A 24,400-nucleotide genomic window follows, 5' to 3' on the forward strand; every position below is an offset into this window, starting at 1 on the left:
TGCATGTATACTCACAACTTGTGTAAAGGCACATAGGACTGCAGCCTAGGTTTTTCATCTCTCGACTGGTGGTCTGACGTTCCAATTTCCCGGATATATCTTTCCATAATTTACTATGCCACAACTGAAATAATATAAAGAAGAAAGATTCTGGTACAGTTCTGCTGTGTATCATGGTCTAGTTGATACATTGCTGATCTTTGTCATTCAAAGCCTGACTTGATTTGGGTGAATCTTGCTTTTTTGTTTCTCATTTATTCTATAACATCTCACCATAGCAATAGTACCTTCACACTGGTTTTTAACTTAAAAATAAAATTAAAACAGGTTTTAAACACTTGCCAGTATTTTTCCCCCTGTATCCCTATCCCTAGTATAAATTCTGATATATACAGGTCCTGACCTAGTATTAGGCAAAGTGAGGCAGTTAGCTCAGCCAGTGCTAGGGAGATAGCAGCAACAATCCCACAATCTGTTTCTGAGCCTTTAGCCCTCACCTGTTAAAGCGCAGCTGTGCCACAGGATGTTACACACACCCCGCCCCACCAAAAAGAACAGCCTGCTGCCCTTAGGCACAGTAGAGGACACTCTCCTGTTGCTAGTAGTGAAGTAAGATTCAGCTGCATGGAATGGAAGGCGCATCATCATGTCTTTGCCTCAGGCAGCAAAACATGCCAGTCCTGGATATATATTAGGTAGTTTCTAAAGTCTTTCTTAGTAACCTTTGGCTGTTCTTATGAAAAGCAAATATTTGCTCCTGCATGTAAGACAATAGAGGCTGCTGCCCAAGGTTATAGTTGCTTCTTTAGATAGTTGCTTCTTTAGAACAAGTGAGCTAACTAGATCAGTATCAGGTTTTTGAGGGCAAGTCAAAAAATCTTCCAGGAGCCTGTCTTCTAAAACCTCTGAATGAGGGACAAGGCGGCAAGCTGCAGTTTGTGAACCCCTAAATGCATACTCCATAGAGACATGCAGGGAATCGTAGCTCTTAGACAAGTGTACCCATCCTGATACATGTGGTTGTAATAATGTTTGTCATATTCACCTCATCTCTAGGTGTACAGTACACCTAAAAATGCAATGGGCAAAATGAACCTGAGGTCACTGAAAAGCTAAGCAACCTTCAACTCAGGGATGCTGTCAAAAGATGCAGAATTCTTTAAAGTCACTATGATTTATTTATCATTTTTTAATGCCAGAAAATTAAAAGCACACTTCTCAGTTGGCTTCCAAGCCAGACAAACTTCGTAGCATGCCGTTCCTGTTCCAGACTTAAAAGTTGTTGGCAGGAGCCAGTGCAACTAGATCAGGGCAAAAATACTGCTCAAAAGCTTCCTCCCATAGCCGATAGCCTTGCTGCCTCAAAGCAGGGCTAACTGTTTCTGCGTCAAGGGAAAGGGTTAAATGCCCCTCCCCTTTTAAAGCTCTAAAAAGATTGGGAGATCTGATTGCAGATATTCCACATCATGTGCTAGGAGGCTTTTGAAAGATAAATCTAAATAAAGAAGTTTATTTTATTTGAAAGATATCTCAACTGACATTCTGTTGCTATAGCATGGTGAAAAATAGTTTATTTCCTCTTTGCAGCAAAAACAATCTTGTAGCACCTTTAAAGACTAACAGATTTTATGGACTGTAGACCATGAAAGCTTATGCCGTAATAAAGTTACTGTCTAAATTGTGGTCAAGTGGACAGAGTAGGGCTTGGAACAAGTTTCATCTGTGCTATGGGCTTATTGTGTAGCCTGGGGGGAAATAACAGGTGCAGCCTCATATACTCATCTGTGAAATGGCTTTCCTCACAGAATTGCTGTGAGGATGAACACAATAAATATAATGCACAAAGGATGATAAGGAGGGGGAACTGGCGAGATCCTGGTTCCCCCTCAACACATTTGTGCAGGAGGGGATGCAACCATTCGCAGTGTCAATTATTTCAGCTGCTGTACCAGTATTAATGGGTGAGAATCCTGACTGAGCTGCAAGACAGTATTGTTATCACTATTACTGCTAGTTCTCTATGAAAAAGCTTAACATTCTACTTTTCAAGTTCAGAATATTCCTACAGTTTTCGAGTAGTGAACTCTCTACAAAAGAACTGATGTTTTATTTTATAGCTAGGACATGAAATAAACATTTTATTCCTGATTTGTTTATTTATTTCAAAACACGTTTCTCAGCTGAAGATATGGAATATACAAAATACTTTTTATGTGAGTTATTGCAACAAACAAGTTCCATGAAATAATTCTGGATCAGGAACACAAGTAGCTTTTTACACAAATACATATATATATTTAATATATATTGGATCCTACTTTATGAAGAATGACACCGTTAATTGTATACTAGTTGTCAGAATGCCGACATGCATTTAGATATGTATTCCTTGGGCTCAAAGAGTAGGGCAAGTGTGAGCTGCGCTTTGTCTTCCTCACAAAAGGGGCTTATGGCCTATCCCTTCATCAGAGGACAGAACTTCAGTCTTGAATGGTAATCAGTTTCTGAATATTTTAAATGGTCCTTTAGCTCTGGTATTTGTAAAAAATGCAGTTAAACAGCTGGTGGTTAACTGTGTTAAAATGTGGAGGAACATGATATAGAAATATCAGTAGAAAAATCATTTTCTGTACAAGGGATGAATTCAGCAGACGTCCACAATCAGAGGTGTTGTGTAGTCGGAGTGTCTGATTCCAAAAGTGACAACTGGAGCACAAGATTTGAGCAATGATACCTAGAAGCAGAAGGAGTGTAAAATATATTAGGTGAAACAGGCTAGGCTTCTGCTAACAGATTCTTGATTTTGTTCTTTGATCTCTGTGTTCTGCTTAACAGAACAGGCTGCTTCCTGCTGGTTTACTGAGTAAGAAGCATTTTAAATGGAATGTTAAGTGGAAGAATTAAGTACAGATAATTAATAATTGCAGAGCACAACTGGGGCAGTGTTTCATGAAATACTGCTGGAGGAGCTAGATGAATATCCTGGGGATTGTGGACCCCTGGAGATAAACAGTAATTTCAACATCTTGTTTCTTCTGGTCTGAGTAACTTCATATGCAATTAAGTAGCACCATGGTTGATTCTGGAAATGGAGTGTATATAGTTTCAAGATCCAGCAGCACACACTTGCAAACAAAATTTCATGCGATTTTCATGTTCACCAGTTCACAAAACCCCCAAACTGGTTTGCACACACCTGTAGTAGTCTCAGGGGCTTACAAAGTGGGGGGCGGAGGGGGCGGATCACTCGGGGGGGGGTGTGACAAGATGGCCCCTGCCTCCCCCCAGCTGTAGAGCAGCTGAGGGCGCACGCAGTCAGTAAGGGTGCCGCTTGCGCAGCGTCCGTACGAGCTGCCGCTCTCTCACATCGTCCATATGATCGACCGTACGGGCTGCCTTTCACATGGCGACCATACACGCTGCATCGCATGTGCACTCTGCAAGGATGCCGCTGCATGAGAGCGGCAGCCCGTATGGACTGCACATGTGCGGCATCCTGTATGGTCGCCGCACATGCACAGTCTGTACAGATGTCGCATGTCTGTCGCTGGGCGGTTCGCCCCACCCCTCGGTGTCCTGCCCCGGGTGCTGGAGAGGGTTCCTCTGACACTGAGTAGTCTTACTATGTCTGTCAAACCATGTGTTTGGCAGCAGAAGAGACTGGTTTGTTAAACTATAGTTTGCATTACATCCAAAACAGGAAATTGGTCTAAGCACACCATGTAAACCAGGATTGCAAATCACTGGTTGTTCTCGGTTTACAATCCTGGCTTGTAGAGAGCTTTAAAGCTATACTTTAGACATCATGGCAAACTGTCATTCAACAATACAGAAAGTTTCTCTGACAGCCAGCTGCATAAGGAGAGGAGGGACTGCTCCAACCCATTGCTTGCTCCTGAGCCAACAAACCATGGTTTCTTGAAGCAGGAATGTGATGTCCCAATCAGACCCGTGTGACAAATGGACCAATCTAGATAAAGGATATCACTAGTAATTATTTGCGTGGGCCATAACAAGTTGATGGTTTGGTAATTACGTCAAACAAAAATGAACAGGGTTGCTAAGCTACTTATGACCAGCTTCTAACTTCTGTTTCTGTAATATTAGGACAAACATTTCCCTTTCCTCACATCCCACGATTTCAGGCTCTGTCGCCAGGAAAAGGAGAATATCCGTACATGGGAGTAATAATTGCTGAAAACAATTAAGAATGAAAGGAAGCTGCTTCTCACCTTTCCTACACTATAGTCTGCAGGCCCAGGTGTTTTCCCAGCTCTTAGACCCTTGCTTCGACTGCCCATAGAATACTTGGGCGCTCTCTTTTTGTAGATATCTGTATCAGGCTTATGATATGCAGCAGGACCAGGGGTCTGTAAGAGAAGGAACAGGATCCCCATAGATGAAGTAATAATACAATTCATATCTCCTAATTTCCCAGAAAAATTGAGGAGCTCCCTGTGTTACACCAAAAAACACATTGAATATAGTTCCTACCGAGGCAACACTTTACTTCTCTCACTAATTGTCTTCTGCTCCCCAATGATTTATCAGTGCAGTTGTAAAATAAAAAAGCAAATATGAAAATAGGACCTGCCATTGAGTTGTTGTTTTTTAAGGACACGTGGAAATTAGAGTAAAAGATGTTGCACAACTGAAGCTAAAAAGTAGGGGTAAAACAAGATTAAAGGCGTTGCAAAAAGTTTGGTAAAAAGACCATGGCAAGAGCGAACGGTGCATCACAGCCAGTTTTCTATCTGCTGCTGAATGAGTAATTTTAGCATTAAGACCCCCATGAAAGAGCACAAATTGGCTCTTTGGCACTAGCAACCAGCAATATGCATTAAACTGTTAAATCAAAATTAAAACAAATATCAGAAAAATGGACCAGAGCAGGCACAACTTTGACTATTGGTAACCAAGAGAGAAACAAGGCATGAAATGAAGCAGCAGTCTACCTTATGCAAGTCTTCATCGAAACGCCCAAGCTTACTCCTCCCTGTCATGGAGTAAGAAGGGCCGGCGGAGGTGGCCACTGTGTGCGGCCCAAGGACCTCAGGCATCGTGTAAGCGCTGGGACCTGAAAGAGGAACATGGGGACCATTGGGAGGAGCACCAGAGACTTCCAGCAGAGCCAGAGGAGGAGGGAGGTAATGGCTGGGATCCAAAGAGTTGGGAATACCACCTAGGAAACTTTTGACCATTTTCCTTCAAAGAGGTGTAGGGAACCATTGGTCCGCCAGATGTTGCTGAACTACTTATTTCTCATCATCGCTGGCCTTTGGCCATGCTGGAGTTGATGGTAGCTGTAGTTCAGCTACATCTGGAGGGCCAAAGGTTCCCCACACCTGTCTTAGAACATCGAACCATCGCAATACAGTATCTCAGAAATTGCTTTTCAGGGCCTCCTCCATTTCAAAAGAGTTTTCTTAATTTAATTTTCCTCCAGAGGCCATGTGCACATTCTCTCCAGCGCACAAGTTCAAAGGTCAAAACATAAAAAGCTGTTTCCCACTTCCACCATGTCTATCTTTTAACTGCAAAGGCTAGGCACTCTTCTTTTCATAATTTGTGAATGGTGATAGCTTAGCAATCTAATATTACTGGTTAGCATGATGCCAGCCACCCGCAGCCTTACCACCATGAGAGCAGATCTTTCTGAATGGCAGAAGCATAACACTACACCCCTAGGCTCAAACATGCACATGTAAGTCCTGCTGAACTTGCTTCCAAGTAAACATGCATAGACCTGAACTAATGTGCTGTGTTTCATCATTGATAAATTTCTTAAGACAATCTATCTTTGATGCCTTCCAACAACAACAGCAAAGCAAAAAACAAAACCATAAGGGATAAGCCTTACCTGGTGTGGCGTCTACTTTGTAACCACGAGTCCTGAATGACATAGAATGTGCAGGAGCATTTTGATAAATTATTTTCCGTGACTTCTCTGGTGAGTAAGAGGCTAGGTAGATGGGAAGGCAATGGATGCAATTAGGTTAAAGCTCATCTTTCACTATGCCAAAATCACTGCTATGTCCTAAAGCCTCTGAAGGGCTGTCTACAGTTTTGTTAATTAAAAAGTTAACATTCTGCGCGCAGGGAGGGTAAATCCCACATCACATTTTGACTAAGGCATGTGAATTAAAATGCAGGATGAATGTACATTTTGCATGATTTATTCTGATTGCAAATGAGACTGCAGTTGGATGAATATAAAACAGCAGATACAGAAGGAATAGAACGTAGTGTGGGAAGCAGGGATGCTGTTGGGAGTTGCAGAGACAACAGGTGTTTTCTGGATCTCCTGTTCTTAACTTTAATTCTTTGGCACTTGGGCCCTCTTCACCGTGTGGTGCTTGTAAGACCCCAGCCACTCACCATATAAATTACCTTATGCATATACATACCCACTGCCTTGTTTTCGGGAGAAGAAAAGGCTAAGGAGGAAACACTGAGGAAATCCTGAGTGGAGTCCCTAAGATGGTTGGACGGCGTCTTGTATGTCTCCTTCTGGCAATTCCTGCAGCCAAGCTGGTGCCAAACGTATTGCTCTGTTTTCCTTTGAACCACATCACTGAGGCTGAGAGGGGGGTCTTGTTTTCTGGGCAGCCCAGGACCTCCACACACACTGCCCAGGCTTGTACCCCAGGGAGGTCACTGTGGGGCTGCTAATGCAGCAAAAACAGCACAGGAGGCAGTAGTTACGAGTTACCGGTCTCTGCAACCACAGCAGGTGCTGTGATTCTCTGGCAGTTTGACTTCACCCCCTGAGGAGCATTCCATTGTCTCTCTAGACAGAAGGATGCCAAAAAAGTGTGTGTTTTGTGCAAATTTGTGCCACAGAACTGTCCCTGGTACAAAGGGTGTATGCACTGGTGTACGAAAAAGTATCTATGTCCCTGCGAGCTGGCAGGAAACTGGGTGTCCCTTCTGTGGCCAATGAGGTGAAGTGGCTGCCTCAGGTGGCTGAATTCGCCAGGGCAGCTGATGCTGATACCCCCCCCCCCCCGTTCTGGATCTAGATCTTCTCTCACCCCTTCTTCCCAGGCAGGGCAGGGGCACCATTTTGGGGCCTGTCTCAGATGCCAAAATGTTATGAGCCGGCCCTGGGAGGGTGCAGAGGCATGCAGGGAGAGGAGAGGGAGAAGTTCTGTTGCGCAAGTGGAAATCCTTAGGCTAGTTGAACTAGTTGAGTCACAACGGCTATCAGCCCCAGCAAAGCAGGGCCAAGTGACTAGAGACGATGCAAACTGTAGTTCAGCAATATATGGAGGGTCAATATATGGTCCCCACTCCTGCACTAGTGGAAAAACTTCTTTGGATTCTGCCCAAAGCAGCTTACCCAAAATTGACATGGCACAAAATAAAAAATACAACCAAAAAACAAGACAAAATGCAGCCTAAACTGAGAAATAAGACAAAATTCAACCTAAAGCCAACAGTAGCATACGAGATATGCCTGATGTTGTGGCAAGATTTGAGGACACTTTTGACAAACATCCAGATGCAGCCTTTGACAGAGCTTTTTTATTCTCTAAAAATAATCAGGCATGTTGAAACTTAACAAACTGTTGGATTACTATAAAAGATGCAGGAGGAAATTAACGATAGGACCCACAAAGGCGAGGAGGGAAGTCCAGGAGATTCTATGGAACCTTATGACGTATGTTGGATATGTCATTGTAAAACTTCAAATTGAAAAACCAAATAAATAAATTTACAAAAAGAAACTGAACAAACAGAATCAGTCCAGTCTCTGTCTGAGCAAGCAACTCATATGGATGATTTAATCTGAGGATGACACCGCATGTTTTTCAATGTAGCCATAAGAAATCATTCCAAAGGCCAGTTTTGGAACGATGCACCCAAATTCTACCTTAGTCTTGGGTTAGCAGATGCCGTCAACATATACCTTGGATGGGGGACTATTACTCACCAGGACCTGGGGTAACCTCCTTTTTCACTCTGAATCGACCACCCATTGTATAAGACGGAGCCGATTGCCTTCCTCTGTTTGTCATATAGCCCTGCACATCATAAGGGCCCGGAACTCTGTCTTTGCTGGATGGGGGCTTTGCGCCATACATACTGTAGGCAGGGGCTTTCCTTTTGGTAGGGATGTGCGAGATATAACCTGAAAAAGGACAGACACATTTCATGCCACAGAGCTCAGGAGTAAGGCGTTGCCTCTGACTGGTTGCAGTTCTACAGTATCTCAAAGACAAAGGACATTCCTGGCCCTGCTTCCTTAGATCATTTAGTCCGAGACACGAGGGATTGAAAGATATGTTCTCCTATGATGATGCAGCTGATCTCAGTCATTTCTAATTGTGGGGCACCAGGGCAGCTGAGAAGGACACGGTACAGAGGGGACTGGTGTCCCCGGCCAAGAGCCAGCAGTGGACCCAAGCTCTAAGAGTTTTCAAGTTTCTACATGCCCCCAAAGGGAAAATATGTACCGGAATATGGAGCTCCCCCACCCCTGATCAATTTCTGTGAGGTGGGCCAGCCTGGCAGACTGCTCCTGCTGCCAAGCACTTTTTTTTTGCATCAACTTTTTAAACCCCACTATACTTCTGTTTCTTTTGCTTACCTGTTGCTCCCGGTATGTTGTACTTGGGCCCAGGGCTGGAATACTGGGCCATGACTGGTCCTCGTGGACGATGGGGCCTCCATGTGCCCACCCAACATCCATTACTCATGATGGCAGTCTAGTTTAAAGCCTAAGAAATTAAGAACACAGAGCGAATTTGTGTAAAGGTTAGTTTGGATACATCCTCCTGGGGGAAAACTTAGTAACTCTATTGTACCCTGCACTGAGCTGGCAGGATCTATAGCTAGCTATTAACATGACTGTTACCAATTCAGTAGAGTCTCATTGTATTATCTGGGTTGTATTGGAGATAGAAGTACCAAGAATGGAAGAATTAGGCCTCCCCTGCATAAGAAGTGGCTACTGGATCATGCCAGCTGCTCATCTGGCCCAGCATCCTGTTCTCACAGTGGCCACCATTTATTGTGTGAAGGGGCTCTTCATGCATCCAAGATCTTTTGTAGAGTCCACATGGCATAGTTGTCGTCATCAAAATACCAGCCTGTATTTCTCCCTCTCTTTAATCTGGATTTACCTTTCCTGGGAGAAACCCAGTAAATAAATAAATAGAAAACCTTGTGTTGCTGATTACCAGTTTGCACTATCTAAGTGATCCGCTTACAGTATTAAACCCCCGCCCAGAATCAGCCATGGACTTCCAAAAGAGTCAGATAACTAACTACACATGAAACAGAGGAAAAAATGAATATAAACTAAAACAATTCTTAAATGGCCACTGAGTGCTAATTCACCTTCTTTTGCCCTTGGAGATTTAACTGATGTGGGCAACAGTGTTTTCTGCAGGATATTTCCTTGCTGTCTGTCAACAGGGCTGTGGACAGTTTAAGGAGAAGATGGAATTCTGAACAAGCAGAACCCATCTCCGTTTGCAGGGATTTATCCTCCCCTTCATGTGAAGAACCTTCATGAAATTGCCATAGAAACAGACAATTGCCCTTCATAGTACTTCTGGGTGTTCTAGAACACCAGGTATGACTCTTAGGAAAGCCTGGGCTGTGTGTGTGTCATGATGAGAATTAGAGTCAAATCACATAGCCTGTGGAAGATCCTTGGCTGGATCTCCAAATATATATTTCTTTTGCTAAAAGCAACCAGGGATTTTGATTGGCACACTGCATAGGAGGAGGGGAATTAATTCGCTCCTCTCCCATGCCAGCTACTCTAAGCAAGTTGTCTCTAATGATGCAGGCAGCCTTGTAAGTTAAAATTTCAGGTATGAAAATCTCTGAGAATGACTAGAATATCTGAAAATAGTGCACATTGAAAATACACAATCCTAATACAGGCATACCTGTCAGGGAGCCATAAATCAACAATAAATCACACAGAGTACGTAGCGTTTACTCTTTATTTGAAGAAGCAAGGCCTGCTCAGGGGAGCCAGGCCTAATGAGCACAGCAACTCTTCTCAGTAGGACTTGCCCTATGAGGCAGTTGTGGAGGCTGAAGGTCCCTGCCTTCCCACAGCTGTCTGAATCTCATCCTCTCCCTGGGTCCTTCCCAAGCAATCTGAAACTATGCAGGCATGCCTGTCTCTGCTCCTCTGTCTTCAGACCTCTTGTGGTCCTGGGAGACTGTGAGGAGGAGAGCTTGTTACAGCAGGAGAGGGAGACACCTGCGTTTCTTCACCAGCCTGACTCATCTCTGCCTCTTGGCCTCCCTCCTCTCCAGCTTCAGATTCTGATTTTGGACTTCCTCTGCCACAGCCTCTTCCTGCACAATAAACCATGTTACCTCTTCAGCTTCCGACACCCACTGGCAGAGGAAGGGGGTGGTGACATCGCCCTCCGCCCCCCAGGGACACTCACTGTGGGCGGCACCCCCGGGATGCTTGTCCCGCCCTCAGAGATGGGTAGCCCTGCCCCCACAGCTGGCTAGCCCCGCCCCTAGGTGCACAGCATGTGCGCCGCTCTGGGTGCCGGAGCAGCTAGCTCTGTCTCTGCCAACACCTCCTCCTCCCAGTCTGCTTCCTCTTCTCCCTCTGACCACTCATCATCATTCCACCACCAGTCCCCAGGCTCTGAGCCTTCTTCCCTTGGGGGTTCCCCAACTGGTGCCTCCCACCATTCCCGTGTCCAGCCAGTCCGCGACAATACCTCAAAGATCTTGTGGGTTCAGTTCTAGACCACCGTATTAAAGCGAATATCACAATAAAGCAAGCCACACATTTTTGTTTTGTTTCCCACTTTCAGTGGGGCCCCAGAACTCATGAGCAATTATGCCCCACGCAAAGTGAACATGATGGCATTGTTGACAAGATGGACACATAGCTTGCCTTTGGTTTCAGCAAATGCCTGTTGACCTGAAACCAGCCATGTTAGGATATTGGTTCCCCTTCATAATACTGATGGCTTTTGTTTCGTTTCAGGTTCACATGTAGTCATCAAGCCAAAATCACTGTCTCTGTCATTAGATTGCCCTACAGCTGCTCTGGATACATTGGAACATTGGATATGTGTCCAGGGCACCTGTTTATCAGCTCCATCTGGTATACAGGCTGAGACACTACCTGCCCGCGGACTGTCTCACCAAGAGAGGTGAATGCTCTAGTTATCTCTCGCTTGGACTACTGCAATGCGCTCTATGTGGGGTTACTTTTGAAGGTGATCCAGAAACTATAACTAATCCAGAACGCAGCAGCTAGACTGGTGACTGGGAGTGGCCGCCAAGACTACATAACACCAGTCTTGAAAGACCTAAACTGGTTCCCAGTACATTTCCGAGCACAATTCAAAGTTTTGGTGCTGACCTTTAAAGCCCTAAACGGCCTCGGTCCAGTATACCTGAAGGAGCGTCTCCACCCCCATTGTTCTGCCCGGACACTGAGGTCCAGCACCGAGGGCCTTCTGGCGGTTCCCTCGTTGCGAGAAGCCAAGTTACAGGGAACCAGGCAGAGGGCCTTCTCAGTAGTGGCACCCACTCTGTGGAACACCCTCCCACCAGATGTCAAAGAGAAAAACAACTACCAGACTTTTAGAAGACATCTGAAGGCAGCCCTGTTTAGGGAAGCTTTTAATGTTTAATAGACTATTCTATTTTAATATTCTGTTGGAAGCCGCCCAGAGTGGCTGGGGAAACCCAGCCAGATAGGTGGGGTATAAATAATAAATGATGACGATGATTATTGTGGAATGGATTCCATCACAAGTGCTATCATTGACATGTAGAAATAAATTGATTGACTTTCAATCGCCTTTCACCTTTTGGCACAGTAGGGAAACTGAGACAGCAGCACTTTCCCCCACGCTGAGGCACAAACAGAAGGCTCTCTCTTACCCCTGCCCCCCTTTCCCCCAGCTGGGGATGCCAACTGGCTGGGGAAAAAGACCTTTGCTGCTCCTCTGCTTTAGAAACACCTTCAGGGTCTGATATTGAGTTAGCTTCTGGTCCATCAGACGAGAGTCGAAAGAAGTTCCTGCTAATATTTATATGAGGCACTCATTTTTACAGTATTTTCCCATGAGATTATGTTTATCATAACTATGTTAATTAAACCTGTAAAATAACTACATTATTTAAACATGTAGAATTTTCACTGTAGTTTTTTTTTTGCAGTTGATTTTTATGCATTGGTTTTTTTGGCTGCTTCTGCTGTTTGCAAACCAGCATTCATGGGCAGTGGTCCAGACATGCAGGCTCTTCATTATGGGTACATCTGGGAAGCCACAATTGGTCAAATAAAAATAAACAATCATGAAAAAACCTGCACCTGCAGTTGTCACCACAAATGCAATTTCCATGCATGTTCCAAATCATTTCTCAAATTAAATTGAATGTGTTGATTCTGTGTGTTCATGCAGACAATTTCTGTATTTTACAAGGTTTGAACTGAAGTCTACTTTCACGTATTGCAGACTTAAGACAGAGCCAAGATGGTGAAGGAACAGTGGTCAGAATTCTCCTTTGTTACCTCCCCATGCTCCTGGAACTGGCAGAGTTACCCAGACTCACACCAATTACCCTCTTTTTCCATACTGAATTACTTGTAGTGGATAAGCCGTTGTATTGCCTCCGTTACTTGCAAGATTGAAAATGAAACTCCTTAAAAGTATTATCAGCCATACAGCACTACATGTTACAGAGACCCAAATTGCTGTTAAAGCTGCTGGAAAACACACAAAGATCGTTTGTAATTTACCTGAATGCAACAAAATAAGGAATTTTAATGAAACGTGAAGCTTGAATTATTCAGGAATATTATAAAGAGGTTTCTCATTGGTTTTATACAGCATGATGAATATACTCTAAAGGAAGGATAGGGCTTGATCAGTGAAAGCAGAAAGAGAAAAGGGTGCATCAATTAGTGAGCAGTACTGGGCAACTGCTGCTGGCAGATGGCCTGCAATGTTATTGAAGATTTCCTTCAAATTATCAGCACATCTTCAGTATATCAGCCTGAAATTAAAAGGGCAGAAGAAAATTCAGCATTAAGTCCTCTCAACATAGCAATATGGGATAAGTTCACATCTTCGCAGATTACCCTCACCATTGTTATGTTAGTCTTTTTAATGATTTTTTTATAATTTTCAATTTTCACAATTCAAAATAGACATTTTACAAACTTATTGATATCTAATGACTTCCCCTCTTCTCTTTCCGTGGTTCATTTTACATATCTTCCATTCCTGCATATTTTACTATAACCATTCAAATCAATTTTCCATTTTTACACCATTCAAACATTAATTACACTTTTGAATTTATCTTAACGCTGCCAGCGTTCCTGGGTTTTGGGACCAAAACTCACAATTTAAAAAAGAACTATTACAAAACAAGGATAAACTCTTGTTGAGAATGCATAACTTTCTATTGCAATGGGAAACAAAAGACGAACTAGTGAAAGCTTCAGTGACCCACTGGGCAATGGATATAGGACACAATATGGATTTAAACCTCTGGGAGAAACTCTGGAAAAGAGATTTGAAATTTACTGCATGTTACACATTGAAAGAGAACTATCTGAAAATGATTCATAGATGGTACCCAACTCCTAGTAGGTTGGCCAAGATGTATAAAGTAAAATCAGATATGTGTTGGAAATGTAAAGAAAAGGAGGGGACCATTTTTCATACGTGGTTGACATGTAAAAAGGCAAAAGAATATTGGGAAATGATTTATAACAAGTTGAAAAAAATGTTTAAAATTACCTTCCCCCAAAGACCAGAGTCCTTTTTATTAGGAATAACCCAGACAGAAATTCCTGGGTGTCAGAAAATCTTGTTTATGTATGCAACAAGAGCAGCCCATGTTTTGTTAGCCAAAAAATGGAAAATGAGCGAGGTCCCAGATAAAGAGGATTGGCAACTTAAGATGTTAGAATATGCAGAACTCGCAGGTTTAACACATAGAACAAGAGAGCAAGAAGAACATATGTTTAAAGAAGAGTGGAGAACATTGACTGAGTATACGGAAAATAATTGTACACCACTGTTGTGGTAGTTTTGATCTAGTGCTATTGGAGCACCATGCCTTGGGTCCAGTGGTGGAGCTTCTCTGCCACTGGGGGGCAGAGAGCCGGCGGGGGTGGGGCTGGCCACCTGCGAGCAGGCGGGGGGGGCAGCTGCGATGGCCGGGGCGGTGCGCTCGCCCCCCCCACTCCTCTTCCTCCGCTAGTGCTTATGTCTACATGACGGATGCTGGGATGGCCACACACCTGTTCACATGTTCCTTTACAAAAACTTGCTGATATTATATCTAACATAAGTGTGATACCTAGGCTGGCCAGATACAAAAGAGGACAGGCTTCCTGGCTCTTTAATAGTTGCGCAGATGAGGGGATTTCAGCTTGCTTGACAAGCCACCCCCGCTGGAGTACATATGCTCTTGGACCTCTGGTTACCCATGTTAAATCTAATATCAGTGAGCATCTGGGAGCCTAAGCTACCTTGGTGAGTGGTGCCACCTCATAAGCACCACTTTGTCTACCGAGACTGCCTCCACACAGCAATTTATTCCCTTTCCACATTTCCTTGACTGTTGATTTCTGCGTTATAAATGAGCTTTCACAGAATGTAAAAGCCACTTCTGGGAACGTAGCAGAATATAACGCAAGTTGAGTGCTCATTTCTGTGTTCATAGAAGAATAGAATTGCAGAGTTGGAAAGGATCCTGAGGGTGTTTCTAGCCCAACCACCTGCAATGCGGGTATCTTTACTTGATGTGGGGCTTGAACCCACAGCCCTGAAATTAAGAGTCTCATGCTCTAGCGACGGAGCGATCCTGTGTATTTGCGCCCAGATAAAGTCTATTTGCAAATACTGCAGAAATGAGCACTAAACTTGCACTGTGCAACTTGCAGGTGCAACCACAAACCAAAAAGAAAGAGAGGACTGAGAGAGGTTGAAGTTGTGGCAAACACAACTTCCAGTTTTCCTACCAGTTTTCCTGTTTTGAGCCTGGCACCAGCTCCTGCCAACGCCTAGGATGGCACTGCAGACCACATGGGGCTAGGTTGCACCCAGTCCAGTGGTCCAGGATTTCGCCATTCTCTAGTAGATAGAAAACTTGTTCTAATTTTTAAACATTACTCAAGTCCCTGGAAACCTGTGTGATTCTACGTTCTTTCATGTTCAGTATGTGGACATTAGCATGATTTTTCTTAATTGAATAGCATTTGTGAAAATGTTACGATGACCCGTCAGAGTTAAGGTTCAACTGCAAGAAAAGAAAGGACATTTTTAAAAAATAGAAAAAGAAGATTACCGCTAGATCCACCAGAGCCAGTTTGTGGAGCAAAGACAACTCGAATACACTTGCTCTCATTTTAAGTGCACCATTTATTGCATGGACGTCACTTGTGTACTTTGAAAGTTCTTCCTGAAACAGCGAATCCGATTTAAAAAGCCCTTTCTGCACAATGTTATTGACAGCAATACAAGAAATCAAGCCTAGGTTAAAAGAAAAAGAAGAGCTGAAGAGCAAGTGATTTGAAAATTACATTTTTTTACACATATTTTATTTCATACCTTAGGAGTGTAAAATTAATAACAGTGATGCAGTGGCTTAACAATTAATCCTTCTTCCCAAGGGACCTCTGCAAATTGCAGCTCTGTGCGGGATAATGGGGTCTCCTAATGACTCTCAGCACCTTTAATAAACTACAGCTCCCAGAATTCTTTGAGGAAAGCTGTGACTGTTTAAAGTGGTATCATAATGCTTGTATGGTGTGAATGTTGAGCCAGTCGCTTTCTCACACACTCTAATCTATCTCATAGGGTTGTCGAGAGAATAAAATGGTGGTTTTTCCTCAAGTTTTAAGGAAGGAAGAGGCTGGCTCTTCTTAAGGTTCTGTTTATTTTCACTGCCAATCTCTGGCTTTGATCACACACTTTTACCCAGCTGTCAAGCGTCCCTTATTTGACGGGACAGTCTCTTATCCCAGTGCCATGTCCTGCTGCTGTCCCTTATTGATGATGTCCCTTAAATAAGCTACTGAAGCTAATGGGGCCCTTTCTATGTCCAGCTGTCCTTTGTCAACAACAAATTGTTGCTGTTTTTTGTGTTGAATATATGCTATATGGTAATTTATGGATCTAATAGGTATCTAAAGCCATTTGCACACAACAAAATATGTATTTTATCAAAGTAATTGTTGATCCCTTATTTTGGCTGCTGATCCCTTATTTTCGAGGCTGCTGGTCCCTTATTTTCAAATCTGTAAGTTGACAGCTATGCTTTTACCTTCATCTTAAAGAGACATAAACATAAACTCTGGTGATACTTACCAGAGTTGCAGCCACATGGCAGGGAGAGGAGCAGAAAGACAATGGCTGCCTTCATAGCTGCAAGGACAAAGGAGTGCTCCCTGGGAATAGTCAAAATGCTCTGTGACTTTCTTCGGAACCTCAGACATGCAGCCGAGAGAAATATATAGGAGCCAGCCAGCAACACTGACTCCTCCCTCAATATGGCATGGCAGTTTACAAGGCTTCTTTGGCTGTTTTTGATTCTAAACAGCATGCACTCACTTTAAAAGACTGAAACCCATTGCTAACATGCAACGTAACATTTTGTTGCTTTGTAACAGTTATTGTTTAGAAACAGTTAATGCTTAGAAACCAAGTTCTGCAAGTAAAAATTTTTTTTTAAACTTATTTACTGTGGTGAAGAGGATTTATTTATACACAAGAGTCAGATCAGAGACTTTCTGCTGACGCTATGAAACAGGATCTTGGCCATCGGCTGATTAATGCAACACTATACTTTCCCTTCTAGCTATACTTTATATTTCACATGCAGCTAATCGTGGAAAAATAGTGCCTCAGCACTAGTAAAGGCTCTCGTGTTGAAGCAGCCAATATTATCAATTTTGTACTGCTCAGGTATGAAGCCTCTGAATTATTCCATTGCAGTACCTCAGGATAAAAATCAAAATAGTCGCATTTTTAATAATAATAATAATAATAATAATAATAATAATAATAATAATTTAAGACAATGCATTCAGCAGCTGGGCAGGATGACCCTCTGTTGTATGATATGATCCCGCAATGGTTCTTATATACTTAGCTCAGGGGTCGGCAAGGCTTACCGGGCATGGGCCGGATCACTCCCGTGGAGGTCCTCCGTGGGCTGGACCAGTGCATGACGCTGGAAATTGCGTCTGCGCATGTCCACGGCACCAGACCAGAAGTAGCTTCTGCACATGCCCAGATGCCTAAAATCGTGCCTTCACAGAAGCGATTTCCGGCGTCTGGGCATGCGCAGAAGCGATTTCTGGCGCCGCAGAAGAGAGTCCCTGCATCACGCCGTGCCAGTTTAGTGCAGCATGTGGGGACTCGCCAAGCAGACGGCTCGGTTCAGGGGCGGCTCGTGGGCTGGTTAAACAGCCTCCGTGGGCTGCTTCAGGCCGATGGGCTGCAGGTTGGGGACCCCTGATTTAGCTGGTGTTCAAGTCCCTGCTCAGTCCAAAAGGCTTACTGGATACCCTTGAATCAGTTGCTACAGCTCAGACAAACCTACCTTCCAGGGCCGTTGTGAGGGTCAACGGGGAGGAGAACCAAATATGTCACTTTCAGCTGCATGGAGGAAATTAATAAAAACAAGCACTTTTTGTTGTGTTCTCTGCAAGCGGAGGCCAAACAACGCATGTGCGCACATGTGCGAAGTGATGTCATGACATCATGTTGAGCACACCGCTGGGCACCCACAAACTGGGGCCCAAGTTGGTGCCTCTGCCTCAGAGATATTGTGGGTTCAGTTCCAGACCACCACAACAAAGTGAATGTTATAATAAAGACAGTTTTGTTTCCCAGTGCATCCAAAAGTCATGTTTACACTATACAGTGGTACCTCTGATTAAGAATTTAATTCGTTCCGGAGGTCTGTTCTTAACCTGAAACTGTTCTTAACCTGAGGTACCACTTTAGCTAATGGGGCCTCTCGCTGCCGCCACACGATTTCTGTTCTCATCCTGAAGCCAAGTTCTTAACCTGAGGTACTATTTCTGGGTTAGCGGAGTCTGTAACCTGAAGCGTCTGTAACCTGAAGTGTCTGTAACCTGAGGTACCACTGTACTATTAATTCAGGCCCTCCTGGCTGCAGAGGTGGGAGGGGAAAAAACAGCTCCAGCACCAACCCACTCCTCTACTGTGGCCAGAAAAGGGGCAGTGGTGGTGCAGAGGGGGGGGGATTTCCTTACCTTGGATGTGGCTGGGCTGCCTGCGGTTGCACCCCCATCCTCGTAAGGAGGACTAACTGTGACGTGCAATACAACGAGTCATGCCTGTACTTTGGCAACCACTTAATTGCCTGAGAAAAATTCATTTAAAGATGTTCAGAATAGATAAACTGAACTATGCATCTATGAAAATACCAGAAAACCTTTAAATGTATAGATATTGCATTGCAAAATGAGACAAGCTGGCTAGCAGATTGCATTTTTTGTTTTTAAGGGTCTTGTCCCCCCCCCACTCATATTGCAACATTGGAGAAAGAGAAGAGAAAAGTGTTTTTCTGGTTCTGTTTAGGTGGTGCTGGGGAGAGTGAAAACACAGCTATGTACCCCCCCCCCCAAGATGAAGAAAGGTGCACATGGTTTTTAAAGCGAAACGGGACTTTAACATTGTACTCAACATCCCATACGATCAGCACCCCATGCTTCTCCCACCATTTCTTTAAGGTAGAGAGGTTCCTTTATAGTCTGATTCAGGGCACGTCCCTATATTCCAAAGCTCTCAGCAGCAGGTGGGAGGAGCTTGACGGATTGCACAAGGTCCCAGAAACTTCACACAAGGCTTACACACATGACAAAATGGAGCTTAGCCTGACTCAGAACGGAGACCTTGAAGATGCATTCCTATTGGTCAAGTGCCTTGTGGTGATCTTGTAGAGGGGTCATACCATGTGGCCGTAGAGGGTCCATGTGGCCTTTAAACTCTTCCCAGCGACAAAAGAACAGCTGTTTCTGGAGAGGATGGTTGGAATTAGAGAAATGGCTGAAGGGAGGCTTTGAAGAAACACACCCACAGTCCCCAAATTGGGATGGTCTAGACATGAGCTAGACAAACAGTTGATAAGGAACAGTATGTTTTTGCCCTGGGTGACTGATGACAGGTTTCTCAACTTGCTTTTATCCAGCCCTTCTTATTTACTGAATGTAGTACAAAGCTGTTAAAATAAAAGAATTTTCCAGATTCAGCAGAATGGATAATTTAGTTTCCATGTTCAAAACAGTTTTTCCATTTCTATCATATGTAAAAGAAAATTTAAAAAATAATGCCTGAGAAAATAAAATGTATATTAACGTGGTACCTACAAAATAACAATGCAGAAGGCCCCAGATAAACTTCCCTGGAGATGGAATTCTAGAAACAATATTGACTACAAATCAATAGGAAAAAATATACTACTACTACTACTACTACTACTAATAATAATAATAATAATTTATTATTTGTACCCCGCCCATCTGGCTGGGTTTCCCCAGCCACTCTGGGCGGCTTCCATAGAAACCAAAAAACACTAAAATATCATACATTAAAAACCTCCCTGAACAGGGCTGCCTTAAGATGTCTTCTGAATGTCAGGTAGTTGTTTATCGTCTTGACATCTGATGGGAGGGCGTTCCACAGGACGGGCGCCACTACCGAGAAGGCCCTCTGCCTGGTTCCCTGTAGCTTTGCTTCTCACAATGAGGGAACCGCCAGAAGGCCCTCAGCGCTGGACCTCAGCGTCTGGGCAGAACGATGGGGGTGGAGACGCTCCTTCAGGTATACAGGACTGAGGCCGTTTAGGGCTTTAAAGGTCAGCACCAACACTTTGAATTGTGCTCGGAAATGTACTGGGAGCCAATACTTACAAATATTTTAATAACCTACATGATTTAGAAGCAGCATTTGTGTTAGCAATTCTAGACCTGTATTCAGAAACTCTATAAAACCCTAAGCTATACTGATTATTTGGATACAGGGCAAATTAACTGTGTTGTGGAATAACCTGCCTCTTTCCATCCCATTCCCCTACCTGCATGTGCTCTTTGTAACATTGAAAAACTTACAGTCACTGATCTGCAAAGTTTGCAGTCCTGTTGTGCAGCTCCTAACACAAACGCAGCCTGATCCAGCAATATTGTCAACATCACTCATTCAACTTCAAAATTGCACATATTGAGATGTATTGTCTTCAGATTTCATTTGTATATGCACATAATGAAGTACACATTTAGAATGTTACTACACTTAAAGAGAATTATGGAGGGAAAACTAATGAAAGACACCAAAGTGCAAAACTAAGGGCATCTGAATCAGGTTCCTCAGCTGCACAGAATGCACATTAAATTTGACTTGCGAAAGTGACATATTTCATTTCATTCTTTACGTGCGCATTTTCTCCTTCCACCAAGAAATACACAGTAACATTCCAGTCTCCTAAACCAGGCAGGCAGGCTATGCAAAGAGAGAGTTGTTTTCTCAGACTATCCAGTGAATAAATGGCCACGTAGGCATAGCCAAAGAAGAGAAAATGCATCAGAAGGTCAAAATAAGACACACAAAATTTGCACATAGTCATTTATATGTATAGATATATATTTAGAAATAAATGCAATTATTTAATGGGAAATATAATGCACTCCACCCTAGGGGTTAGACACTCACCAGGTGATCGGTGTGCTTGCTCTACAAGTGCTGTGTATTCACAGTGTGCTCTAGTGGTTAAAGTGCTGGACTAGGACCTGGGGGAGCTGGGTCAAAAAACCCCATTGAGCTATAAAGCTCACTGTGTGATCTGGGGCCAGTCACTGTTTCTCGGCTTAACCTACCTCACAGGGTTGTTGTGAGAATAAATGCAGATTGGGAGAAACATGTGTGCTGTCTTGAGTTCCTTGGAGGAAAAGGGAGCTTTCCCAACTGGATAAATGGCTCCTTACCATGAGTGTCCACTATGTTAAGGTTTTAGTTTTGTTTTAAATGTATTTTCTTTTGTGCTTTTAACTGGGTTTTTAAATGTGTAAATTGCCTTGAGATGGTGGTCTAGAAGGTGATTCATAAATCTACTGTAACAGCAGCAGCAGCAACAACAACATAAAATAAATGGATAAATAACTGTTGACAGGTGCTTCAAAACCCCTGCTTTCTCTTCTATGGCTTCTGCGGGTTTTATCTTTAAACTGGGAAACCCTTCAAACAGCAGACTGTCGTCTGGCAGTCTTTCAAATAGAAACAAGCAGTGCTACCAGAGAGCTCCATATGTGAGCAGGGATTTTCCACATTCAGATTAAACACTTCATAACACCATTTTTGCCCTCTTGCATTTTAAAACCCCATTTATATTCTGCACCTGACTCCACAGGGAGATGCACTTGCCTTGGCCTGGGGCGGGGAGGGAAATCTTTACTTATTTTGCAAGGAAATGCCTTACAGGGCATGCCACGGTGACCTACACATTAATTTTACAATGTTTGAAGCAGCCCCCTGTCTCCTTCAGATTTCATTCCCTGCCCCCTCCCTCAAGAGACATCAGACCGCCCATCTTTTCTCTCCCTCAGGATATCAGGAGAAAAACAAGGTGAATAAGGTCATATTTCCTCATTTGTCATTTTGTGGGCGGAGCCGGTCTTGCTACCAGGTGTATGTGTGTGTGTGTGTGTGTATACACACACATACATACATACCCGAGCTGTGCAGTCCAGGATCCCAAACAGCTTGCTGCTTATTGTAACCCATATTCAGAGTGTTCTTTGCCACCATGAAGCCAGTGCTTGTCCTTCTGCTCATCACCCTGGCATGTTGCTGTTCCTCTGGTAAGCATTACTAATGGCCTTCATTTCCTCAGCAAACTGAAGGAGCAAAAATAGAACAATTCAGTGTAGTGTCTTCAGAAGCAACATTTGTAAACAAAGTGCCAGAGAGCCTCAGTGAAATGAACTCCAAAACCAGGACCCTTCAGGCATCGGGCTCTTCAGGCAAACAGTACCACCTGCCCAAAGGTAGGTACACAGGTGGCCAAATGCAAAGAGTTGTATTCAGCTGAGTTCTACACAGACCCACTGAAATTCAGGAACCTAAATTCATCCTATCCATTAACTTCAATGGTTTTACTTTGAGTAGAGCTAGCGCTGAAAACCACCTGATATGTGGAAAGGGGTCAATTATGGATGGTTTATGAGGAGCAAGTTTATGAGCCTGGGTGGTTAGAGCGTGGGACAGCTGCATATTCCTGTATTGCAGGGGGTTGGATTAGTTGATCCTCAGATTCCCTTCCAATTCTCTGATTCCATGAAATTACTGGCTCTGACAGTGTTGATGCGGATTAACAAGGATTGCTTGTGCATCTGGAAGAACAGTTGGGTTCAGAGGAGTTGTGACAGCGGAAGGAGCGTGAAGAAAAGAAGTGTGTGGGTTCAGGGAGAAGAAAGAATAGTTTTCAAAAAGGCTGGTAGTAGTATTCTAGCACTATGACCCACCTACTTACTTCAGGAAAATGGGGTGGTCCTCTCAGTGCCCAGAACAAGGAGACAAGGAGTTCACCTGGACTAACTCTTGAGAGGGCCCTGCACTCAAGCACAACCCAACCCAAGGAGCAGATCCCATTGTGCTTCATGAGGCTTACTCCCTAGTAATTGTGTTTACTAATTGTGTTTAGTTGCTTTTGTGTTACTGCCTGGCTGCTCACAGGACAGAGCTCAGAAAGATCTGTGAAGGTGACAGTCAGTGAGTTACATGAGGCACCGCCAGTTTATGTTGGTTCTAGTAGTGACATCTGCATTCTGTGGTGTCATATTCAATGGCATCCAGTTTAGAAGTTACTCAGCTCACAGGAAAGCTGGGCCAAAGTGTTTTTTGTGTTTTCTGGGGGGAGGCAGTGCGACGTAGAGGAAGCTTAATGTTTGACTGTTCCTTCCTGAATACACCACTTCCAGTGAGTGTGCCACCCTTTCATCATGGCTTCATGTCCCTGGCATGCAAACATAGCAATGAGCGAGTAAGCATTACACTCTTCCCTCATGTAGTGTCAGCAGAAGGAATGTTTCTCCCACCACAACTCTACAGAGTTATAATTGGTATCCACATCATATCAGAGGTAGTGCATTCTCAGGTAAGCCACCACAAAGGGTTTAAATAAAGCATGCATTAAAAAAAAAAAATCTGTTTGGTTTTTATTTATTTTTTTCTTCCTAGCTTCTTTTTATCAGTGTGCAGTTGTTCAAGATATTATGTCTCTAATGCTTCATGGATCAGAGTCCGATGTGAAGAGTGCTCTTGAAAAATACTCTGCTTCAAAGCTTGCAATAACTGCTGTAACCACGTTGAAACAGACCGTCGACAAATTATCACAGGAGGAAAAAAATGGCTACAAGACACTGGTGGTAATTATTTTCTTGCTCGTTTTTCCCTCAGTTGAAGATTACAAACAGGTTCACAATTTTCAAACTTTATGTACAGTCTGCTTGTAAAAAACATTATGGTAGAGATCAAAAGTCAACAGCCCTCTCTGTACACAAATTCCTATGCATAATCTATCAATTTACACAGTATGCCTATAAAATTATGAGGAAAACCCACGTCTGCCACACTAAAGCTGGCCACCTGTTCCAATAGTTCAGGCAGGTGTCCCAAGTCACAAAGAGAAGGCAAAGCTATTAATTATTTCCACTTATCTGCCATGATACAATCTCATACATTTGGGGAAGATTATTAATACTTTTGTTCATCAAAAAGTACTCTGTGCTTTTGTCTCCTGCTTCTTTTACACTTCAGCACCTCTGTACTGACCTACATTTCATTTCAGGAAAAAGTGCTGGAAAAATGCTAAACTTTCTAGGAATTATGATCTTTGGATGAAGCCCAGATAATTCTACATCCTGACTGCCAGCATCAGTTGCGGAGAAATACTCCTCACCAATCTATTCTTTTCTTCCTCCTCTCTTGTATTGTCATTGATGAAGAAGTTTCATTTCCCCTGTGAGGCAATAATCATTATGCTACAGAAAACCTTGAGAAATCTTATGCCATGTTCTTGAATCTTTCATGCTCAAATCACTGCCTTGCATTCCTGTGCTCAGGAGTCATTTATAAATTTGTATGATGAATGCATTTTGTCACAGACAGTGCCGGATTTATGTATAAGCTAAACAAGCTATAGCTTAGGGCCCCACTCTCTTGGGGCCCAAAAAACTGTATACTTCTTCTTAATTGTATTTCACTATTAATATACTTCTTCTTGATTGTATTTCAGTTCAACAATTACTTTGATAAAATACATATTTTGTTATGTGCAAATGGCTTTAGATACCTATGAGGTCCATAAATTACCATATAGCATATATTCAACACAAAAAACAGTGACA

General features: G+C 43.3%; 1 protein-coding gene and 1 long non-coding RNA gene across 4 annotated transcripts; both read right to left on the reverse strand.

The window, feature by feature from the left end:
* Positions 1-2,136: 2,136 nt before the first annotated feature.
* CIMAP1A (ciliary microtubule associated protein 1A) lies at positions 2,137-9,690 on the reverse strand. Its single transcript, XM_083729172.1, has 7 exons — positions 9,346-9,690; positions 8,594-8,723; positions 7,937-8,134; positions 5,861-5,962; positions 4,956-5,077; positions 4,233-4,370; positions 2,137-2,734 (listed from the first exon to the last, which is right to left on the reverse strand). The coding sequence occupies exons 2-7, from the start codon at positions 8,700-8,702 to the stop codon at positions 2,645-2,647; spliced, it is 759 nt and encodes a 252-aa protein (XP_083585298.1). The 5' UTR covers positions 8,703-8,723; positions 9,346-9,690; the 3' UTR covers positions 2,137-2,644.
* A 2,472-nt stretch (positions 9,691-12,162) lies between these two features.
* LOC310840051 lies at positions 12,163-17,835 on the reverse strand. Of its 3 annotated transcripts, none has more exons than XR_014561776.1 (3): positions 17,144-17,835; positions 15,316-15,500; positions 12,163-13,008 (listed from the first exon to the last, which is right to left on the reverse strand). It is a non-coding gene; the product is annotated as an uncharacterized lncRNA (long non-coding RNA). The 3 variants fall into 3 exon arrangements; XR_014561777.1 differs by lacking the exon at positions 17,144-17,835 and adding an exon at positions 16,338-16,573; XR_014561778.1 differs by lacking the exon at positions 17,144-17,835 and adding an exon at positions 15,621-15,647.
* Between the last annotated feature and the right edge of the window lie 6,565 nt (positions 17,836-24,400).

Source organism: Podarcis gaigeae, assembly GCF_964106915.1.
Source record: "Podarcis gaigeae genome assembly, chromosome: 1".
Taxonomy (NCBI): domain Eukaryota; kingdom Metazoa; phylum Chordata; class Lepidosauria; order Squamata; family Lacertidae; genus Podarcis; species Podarcis gaigeae.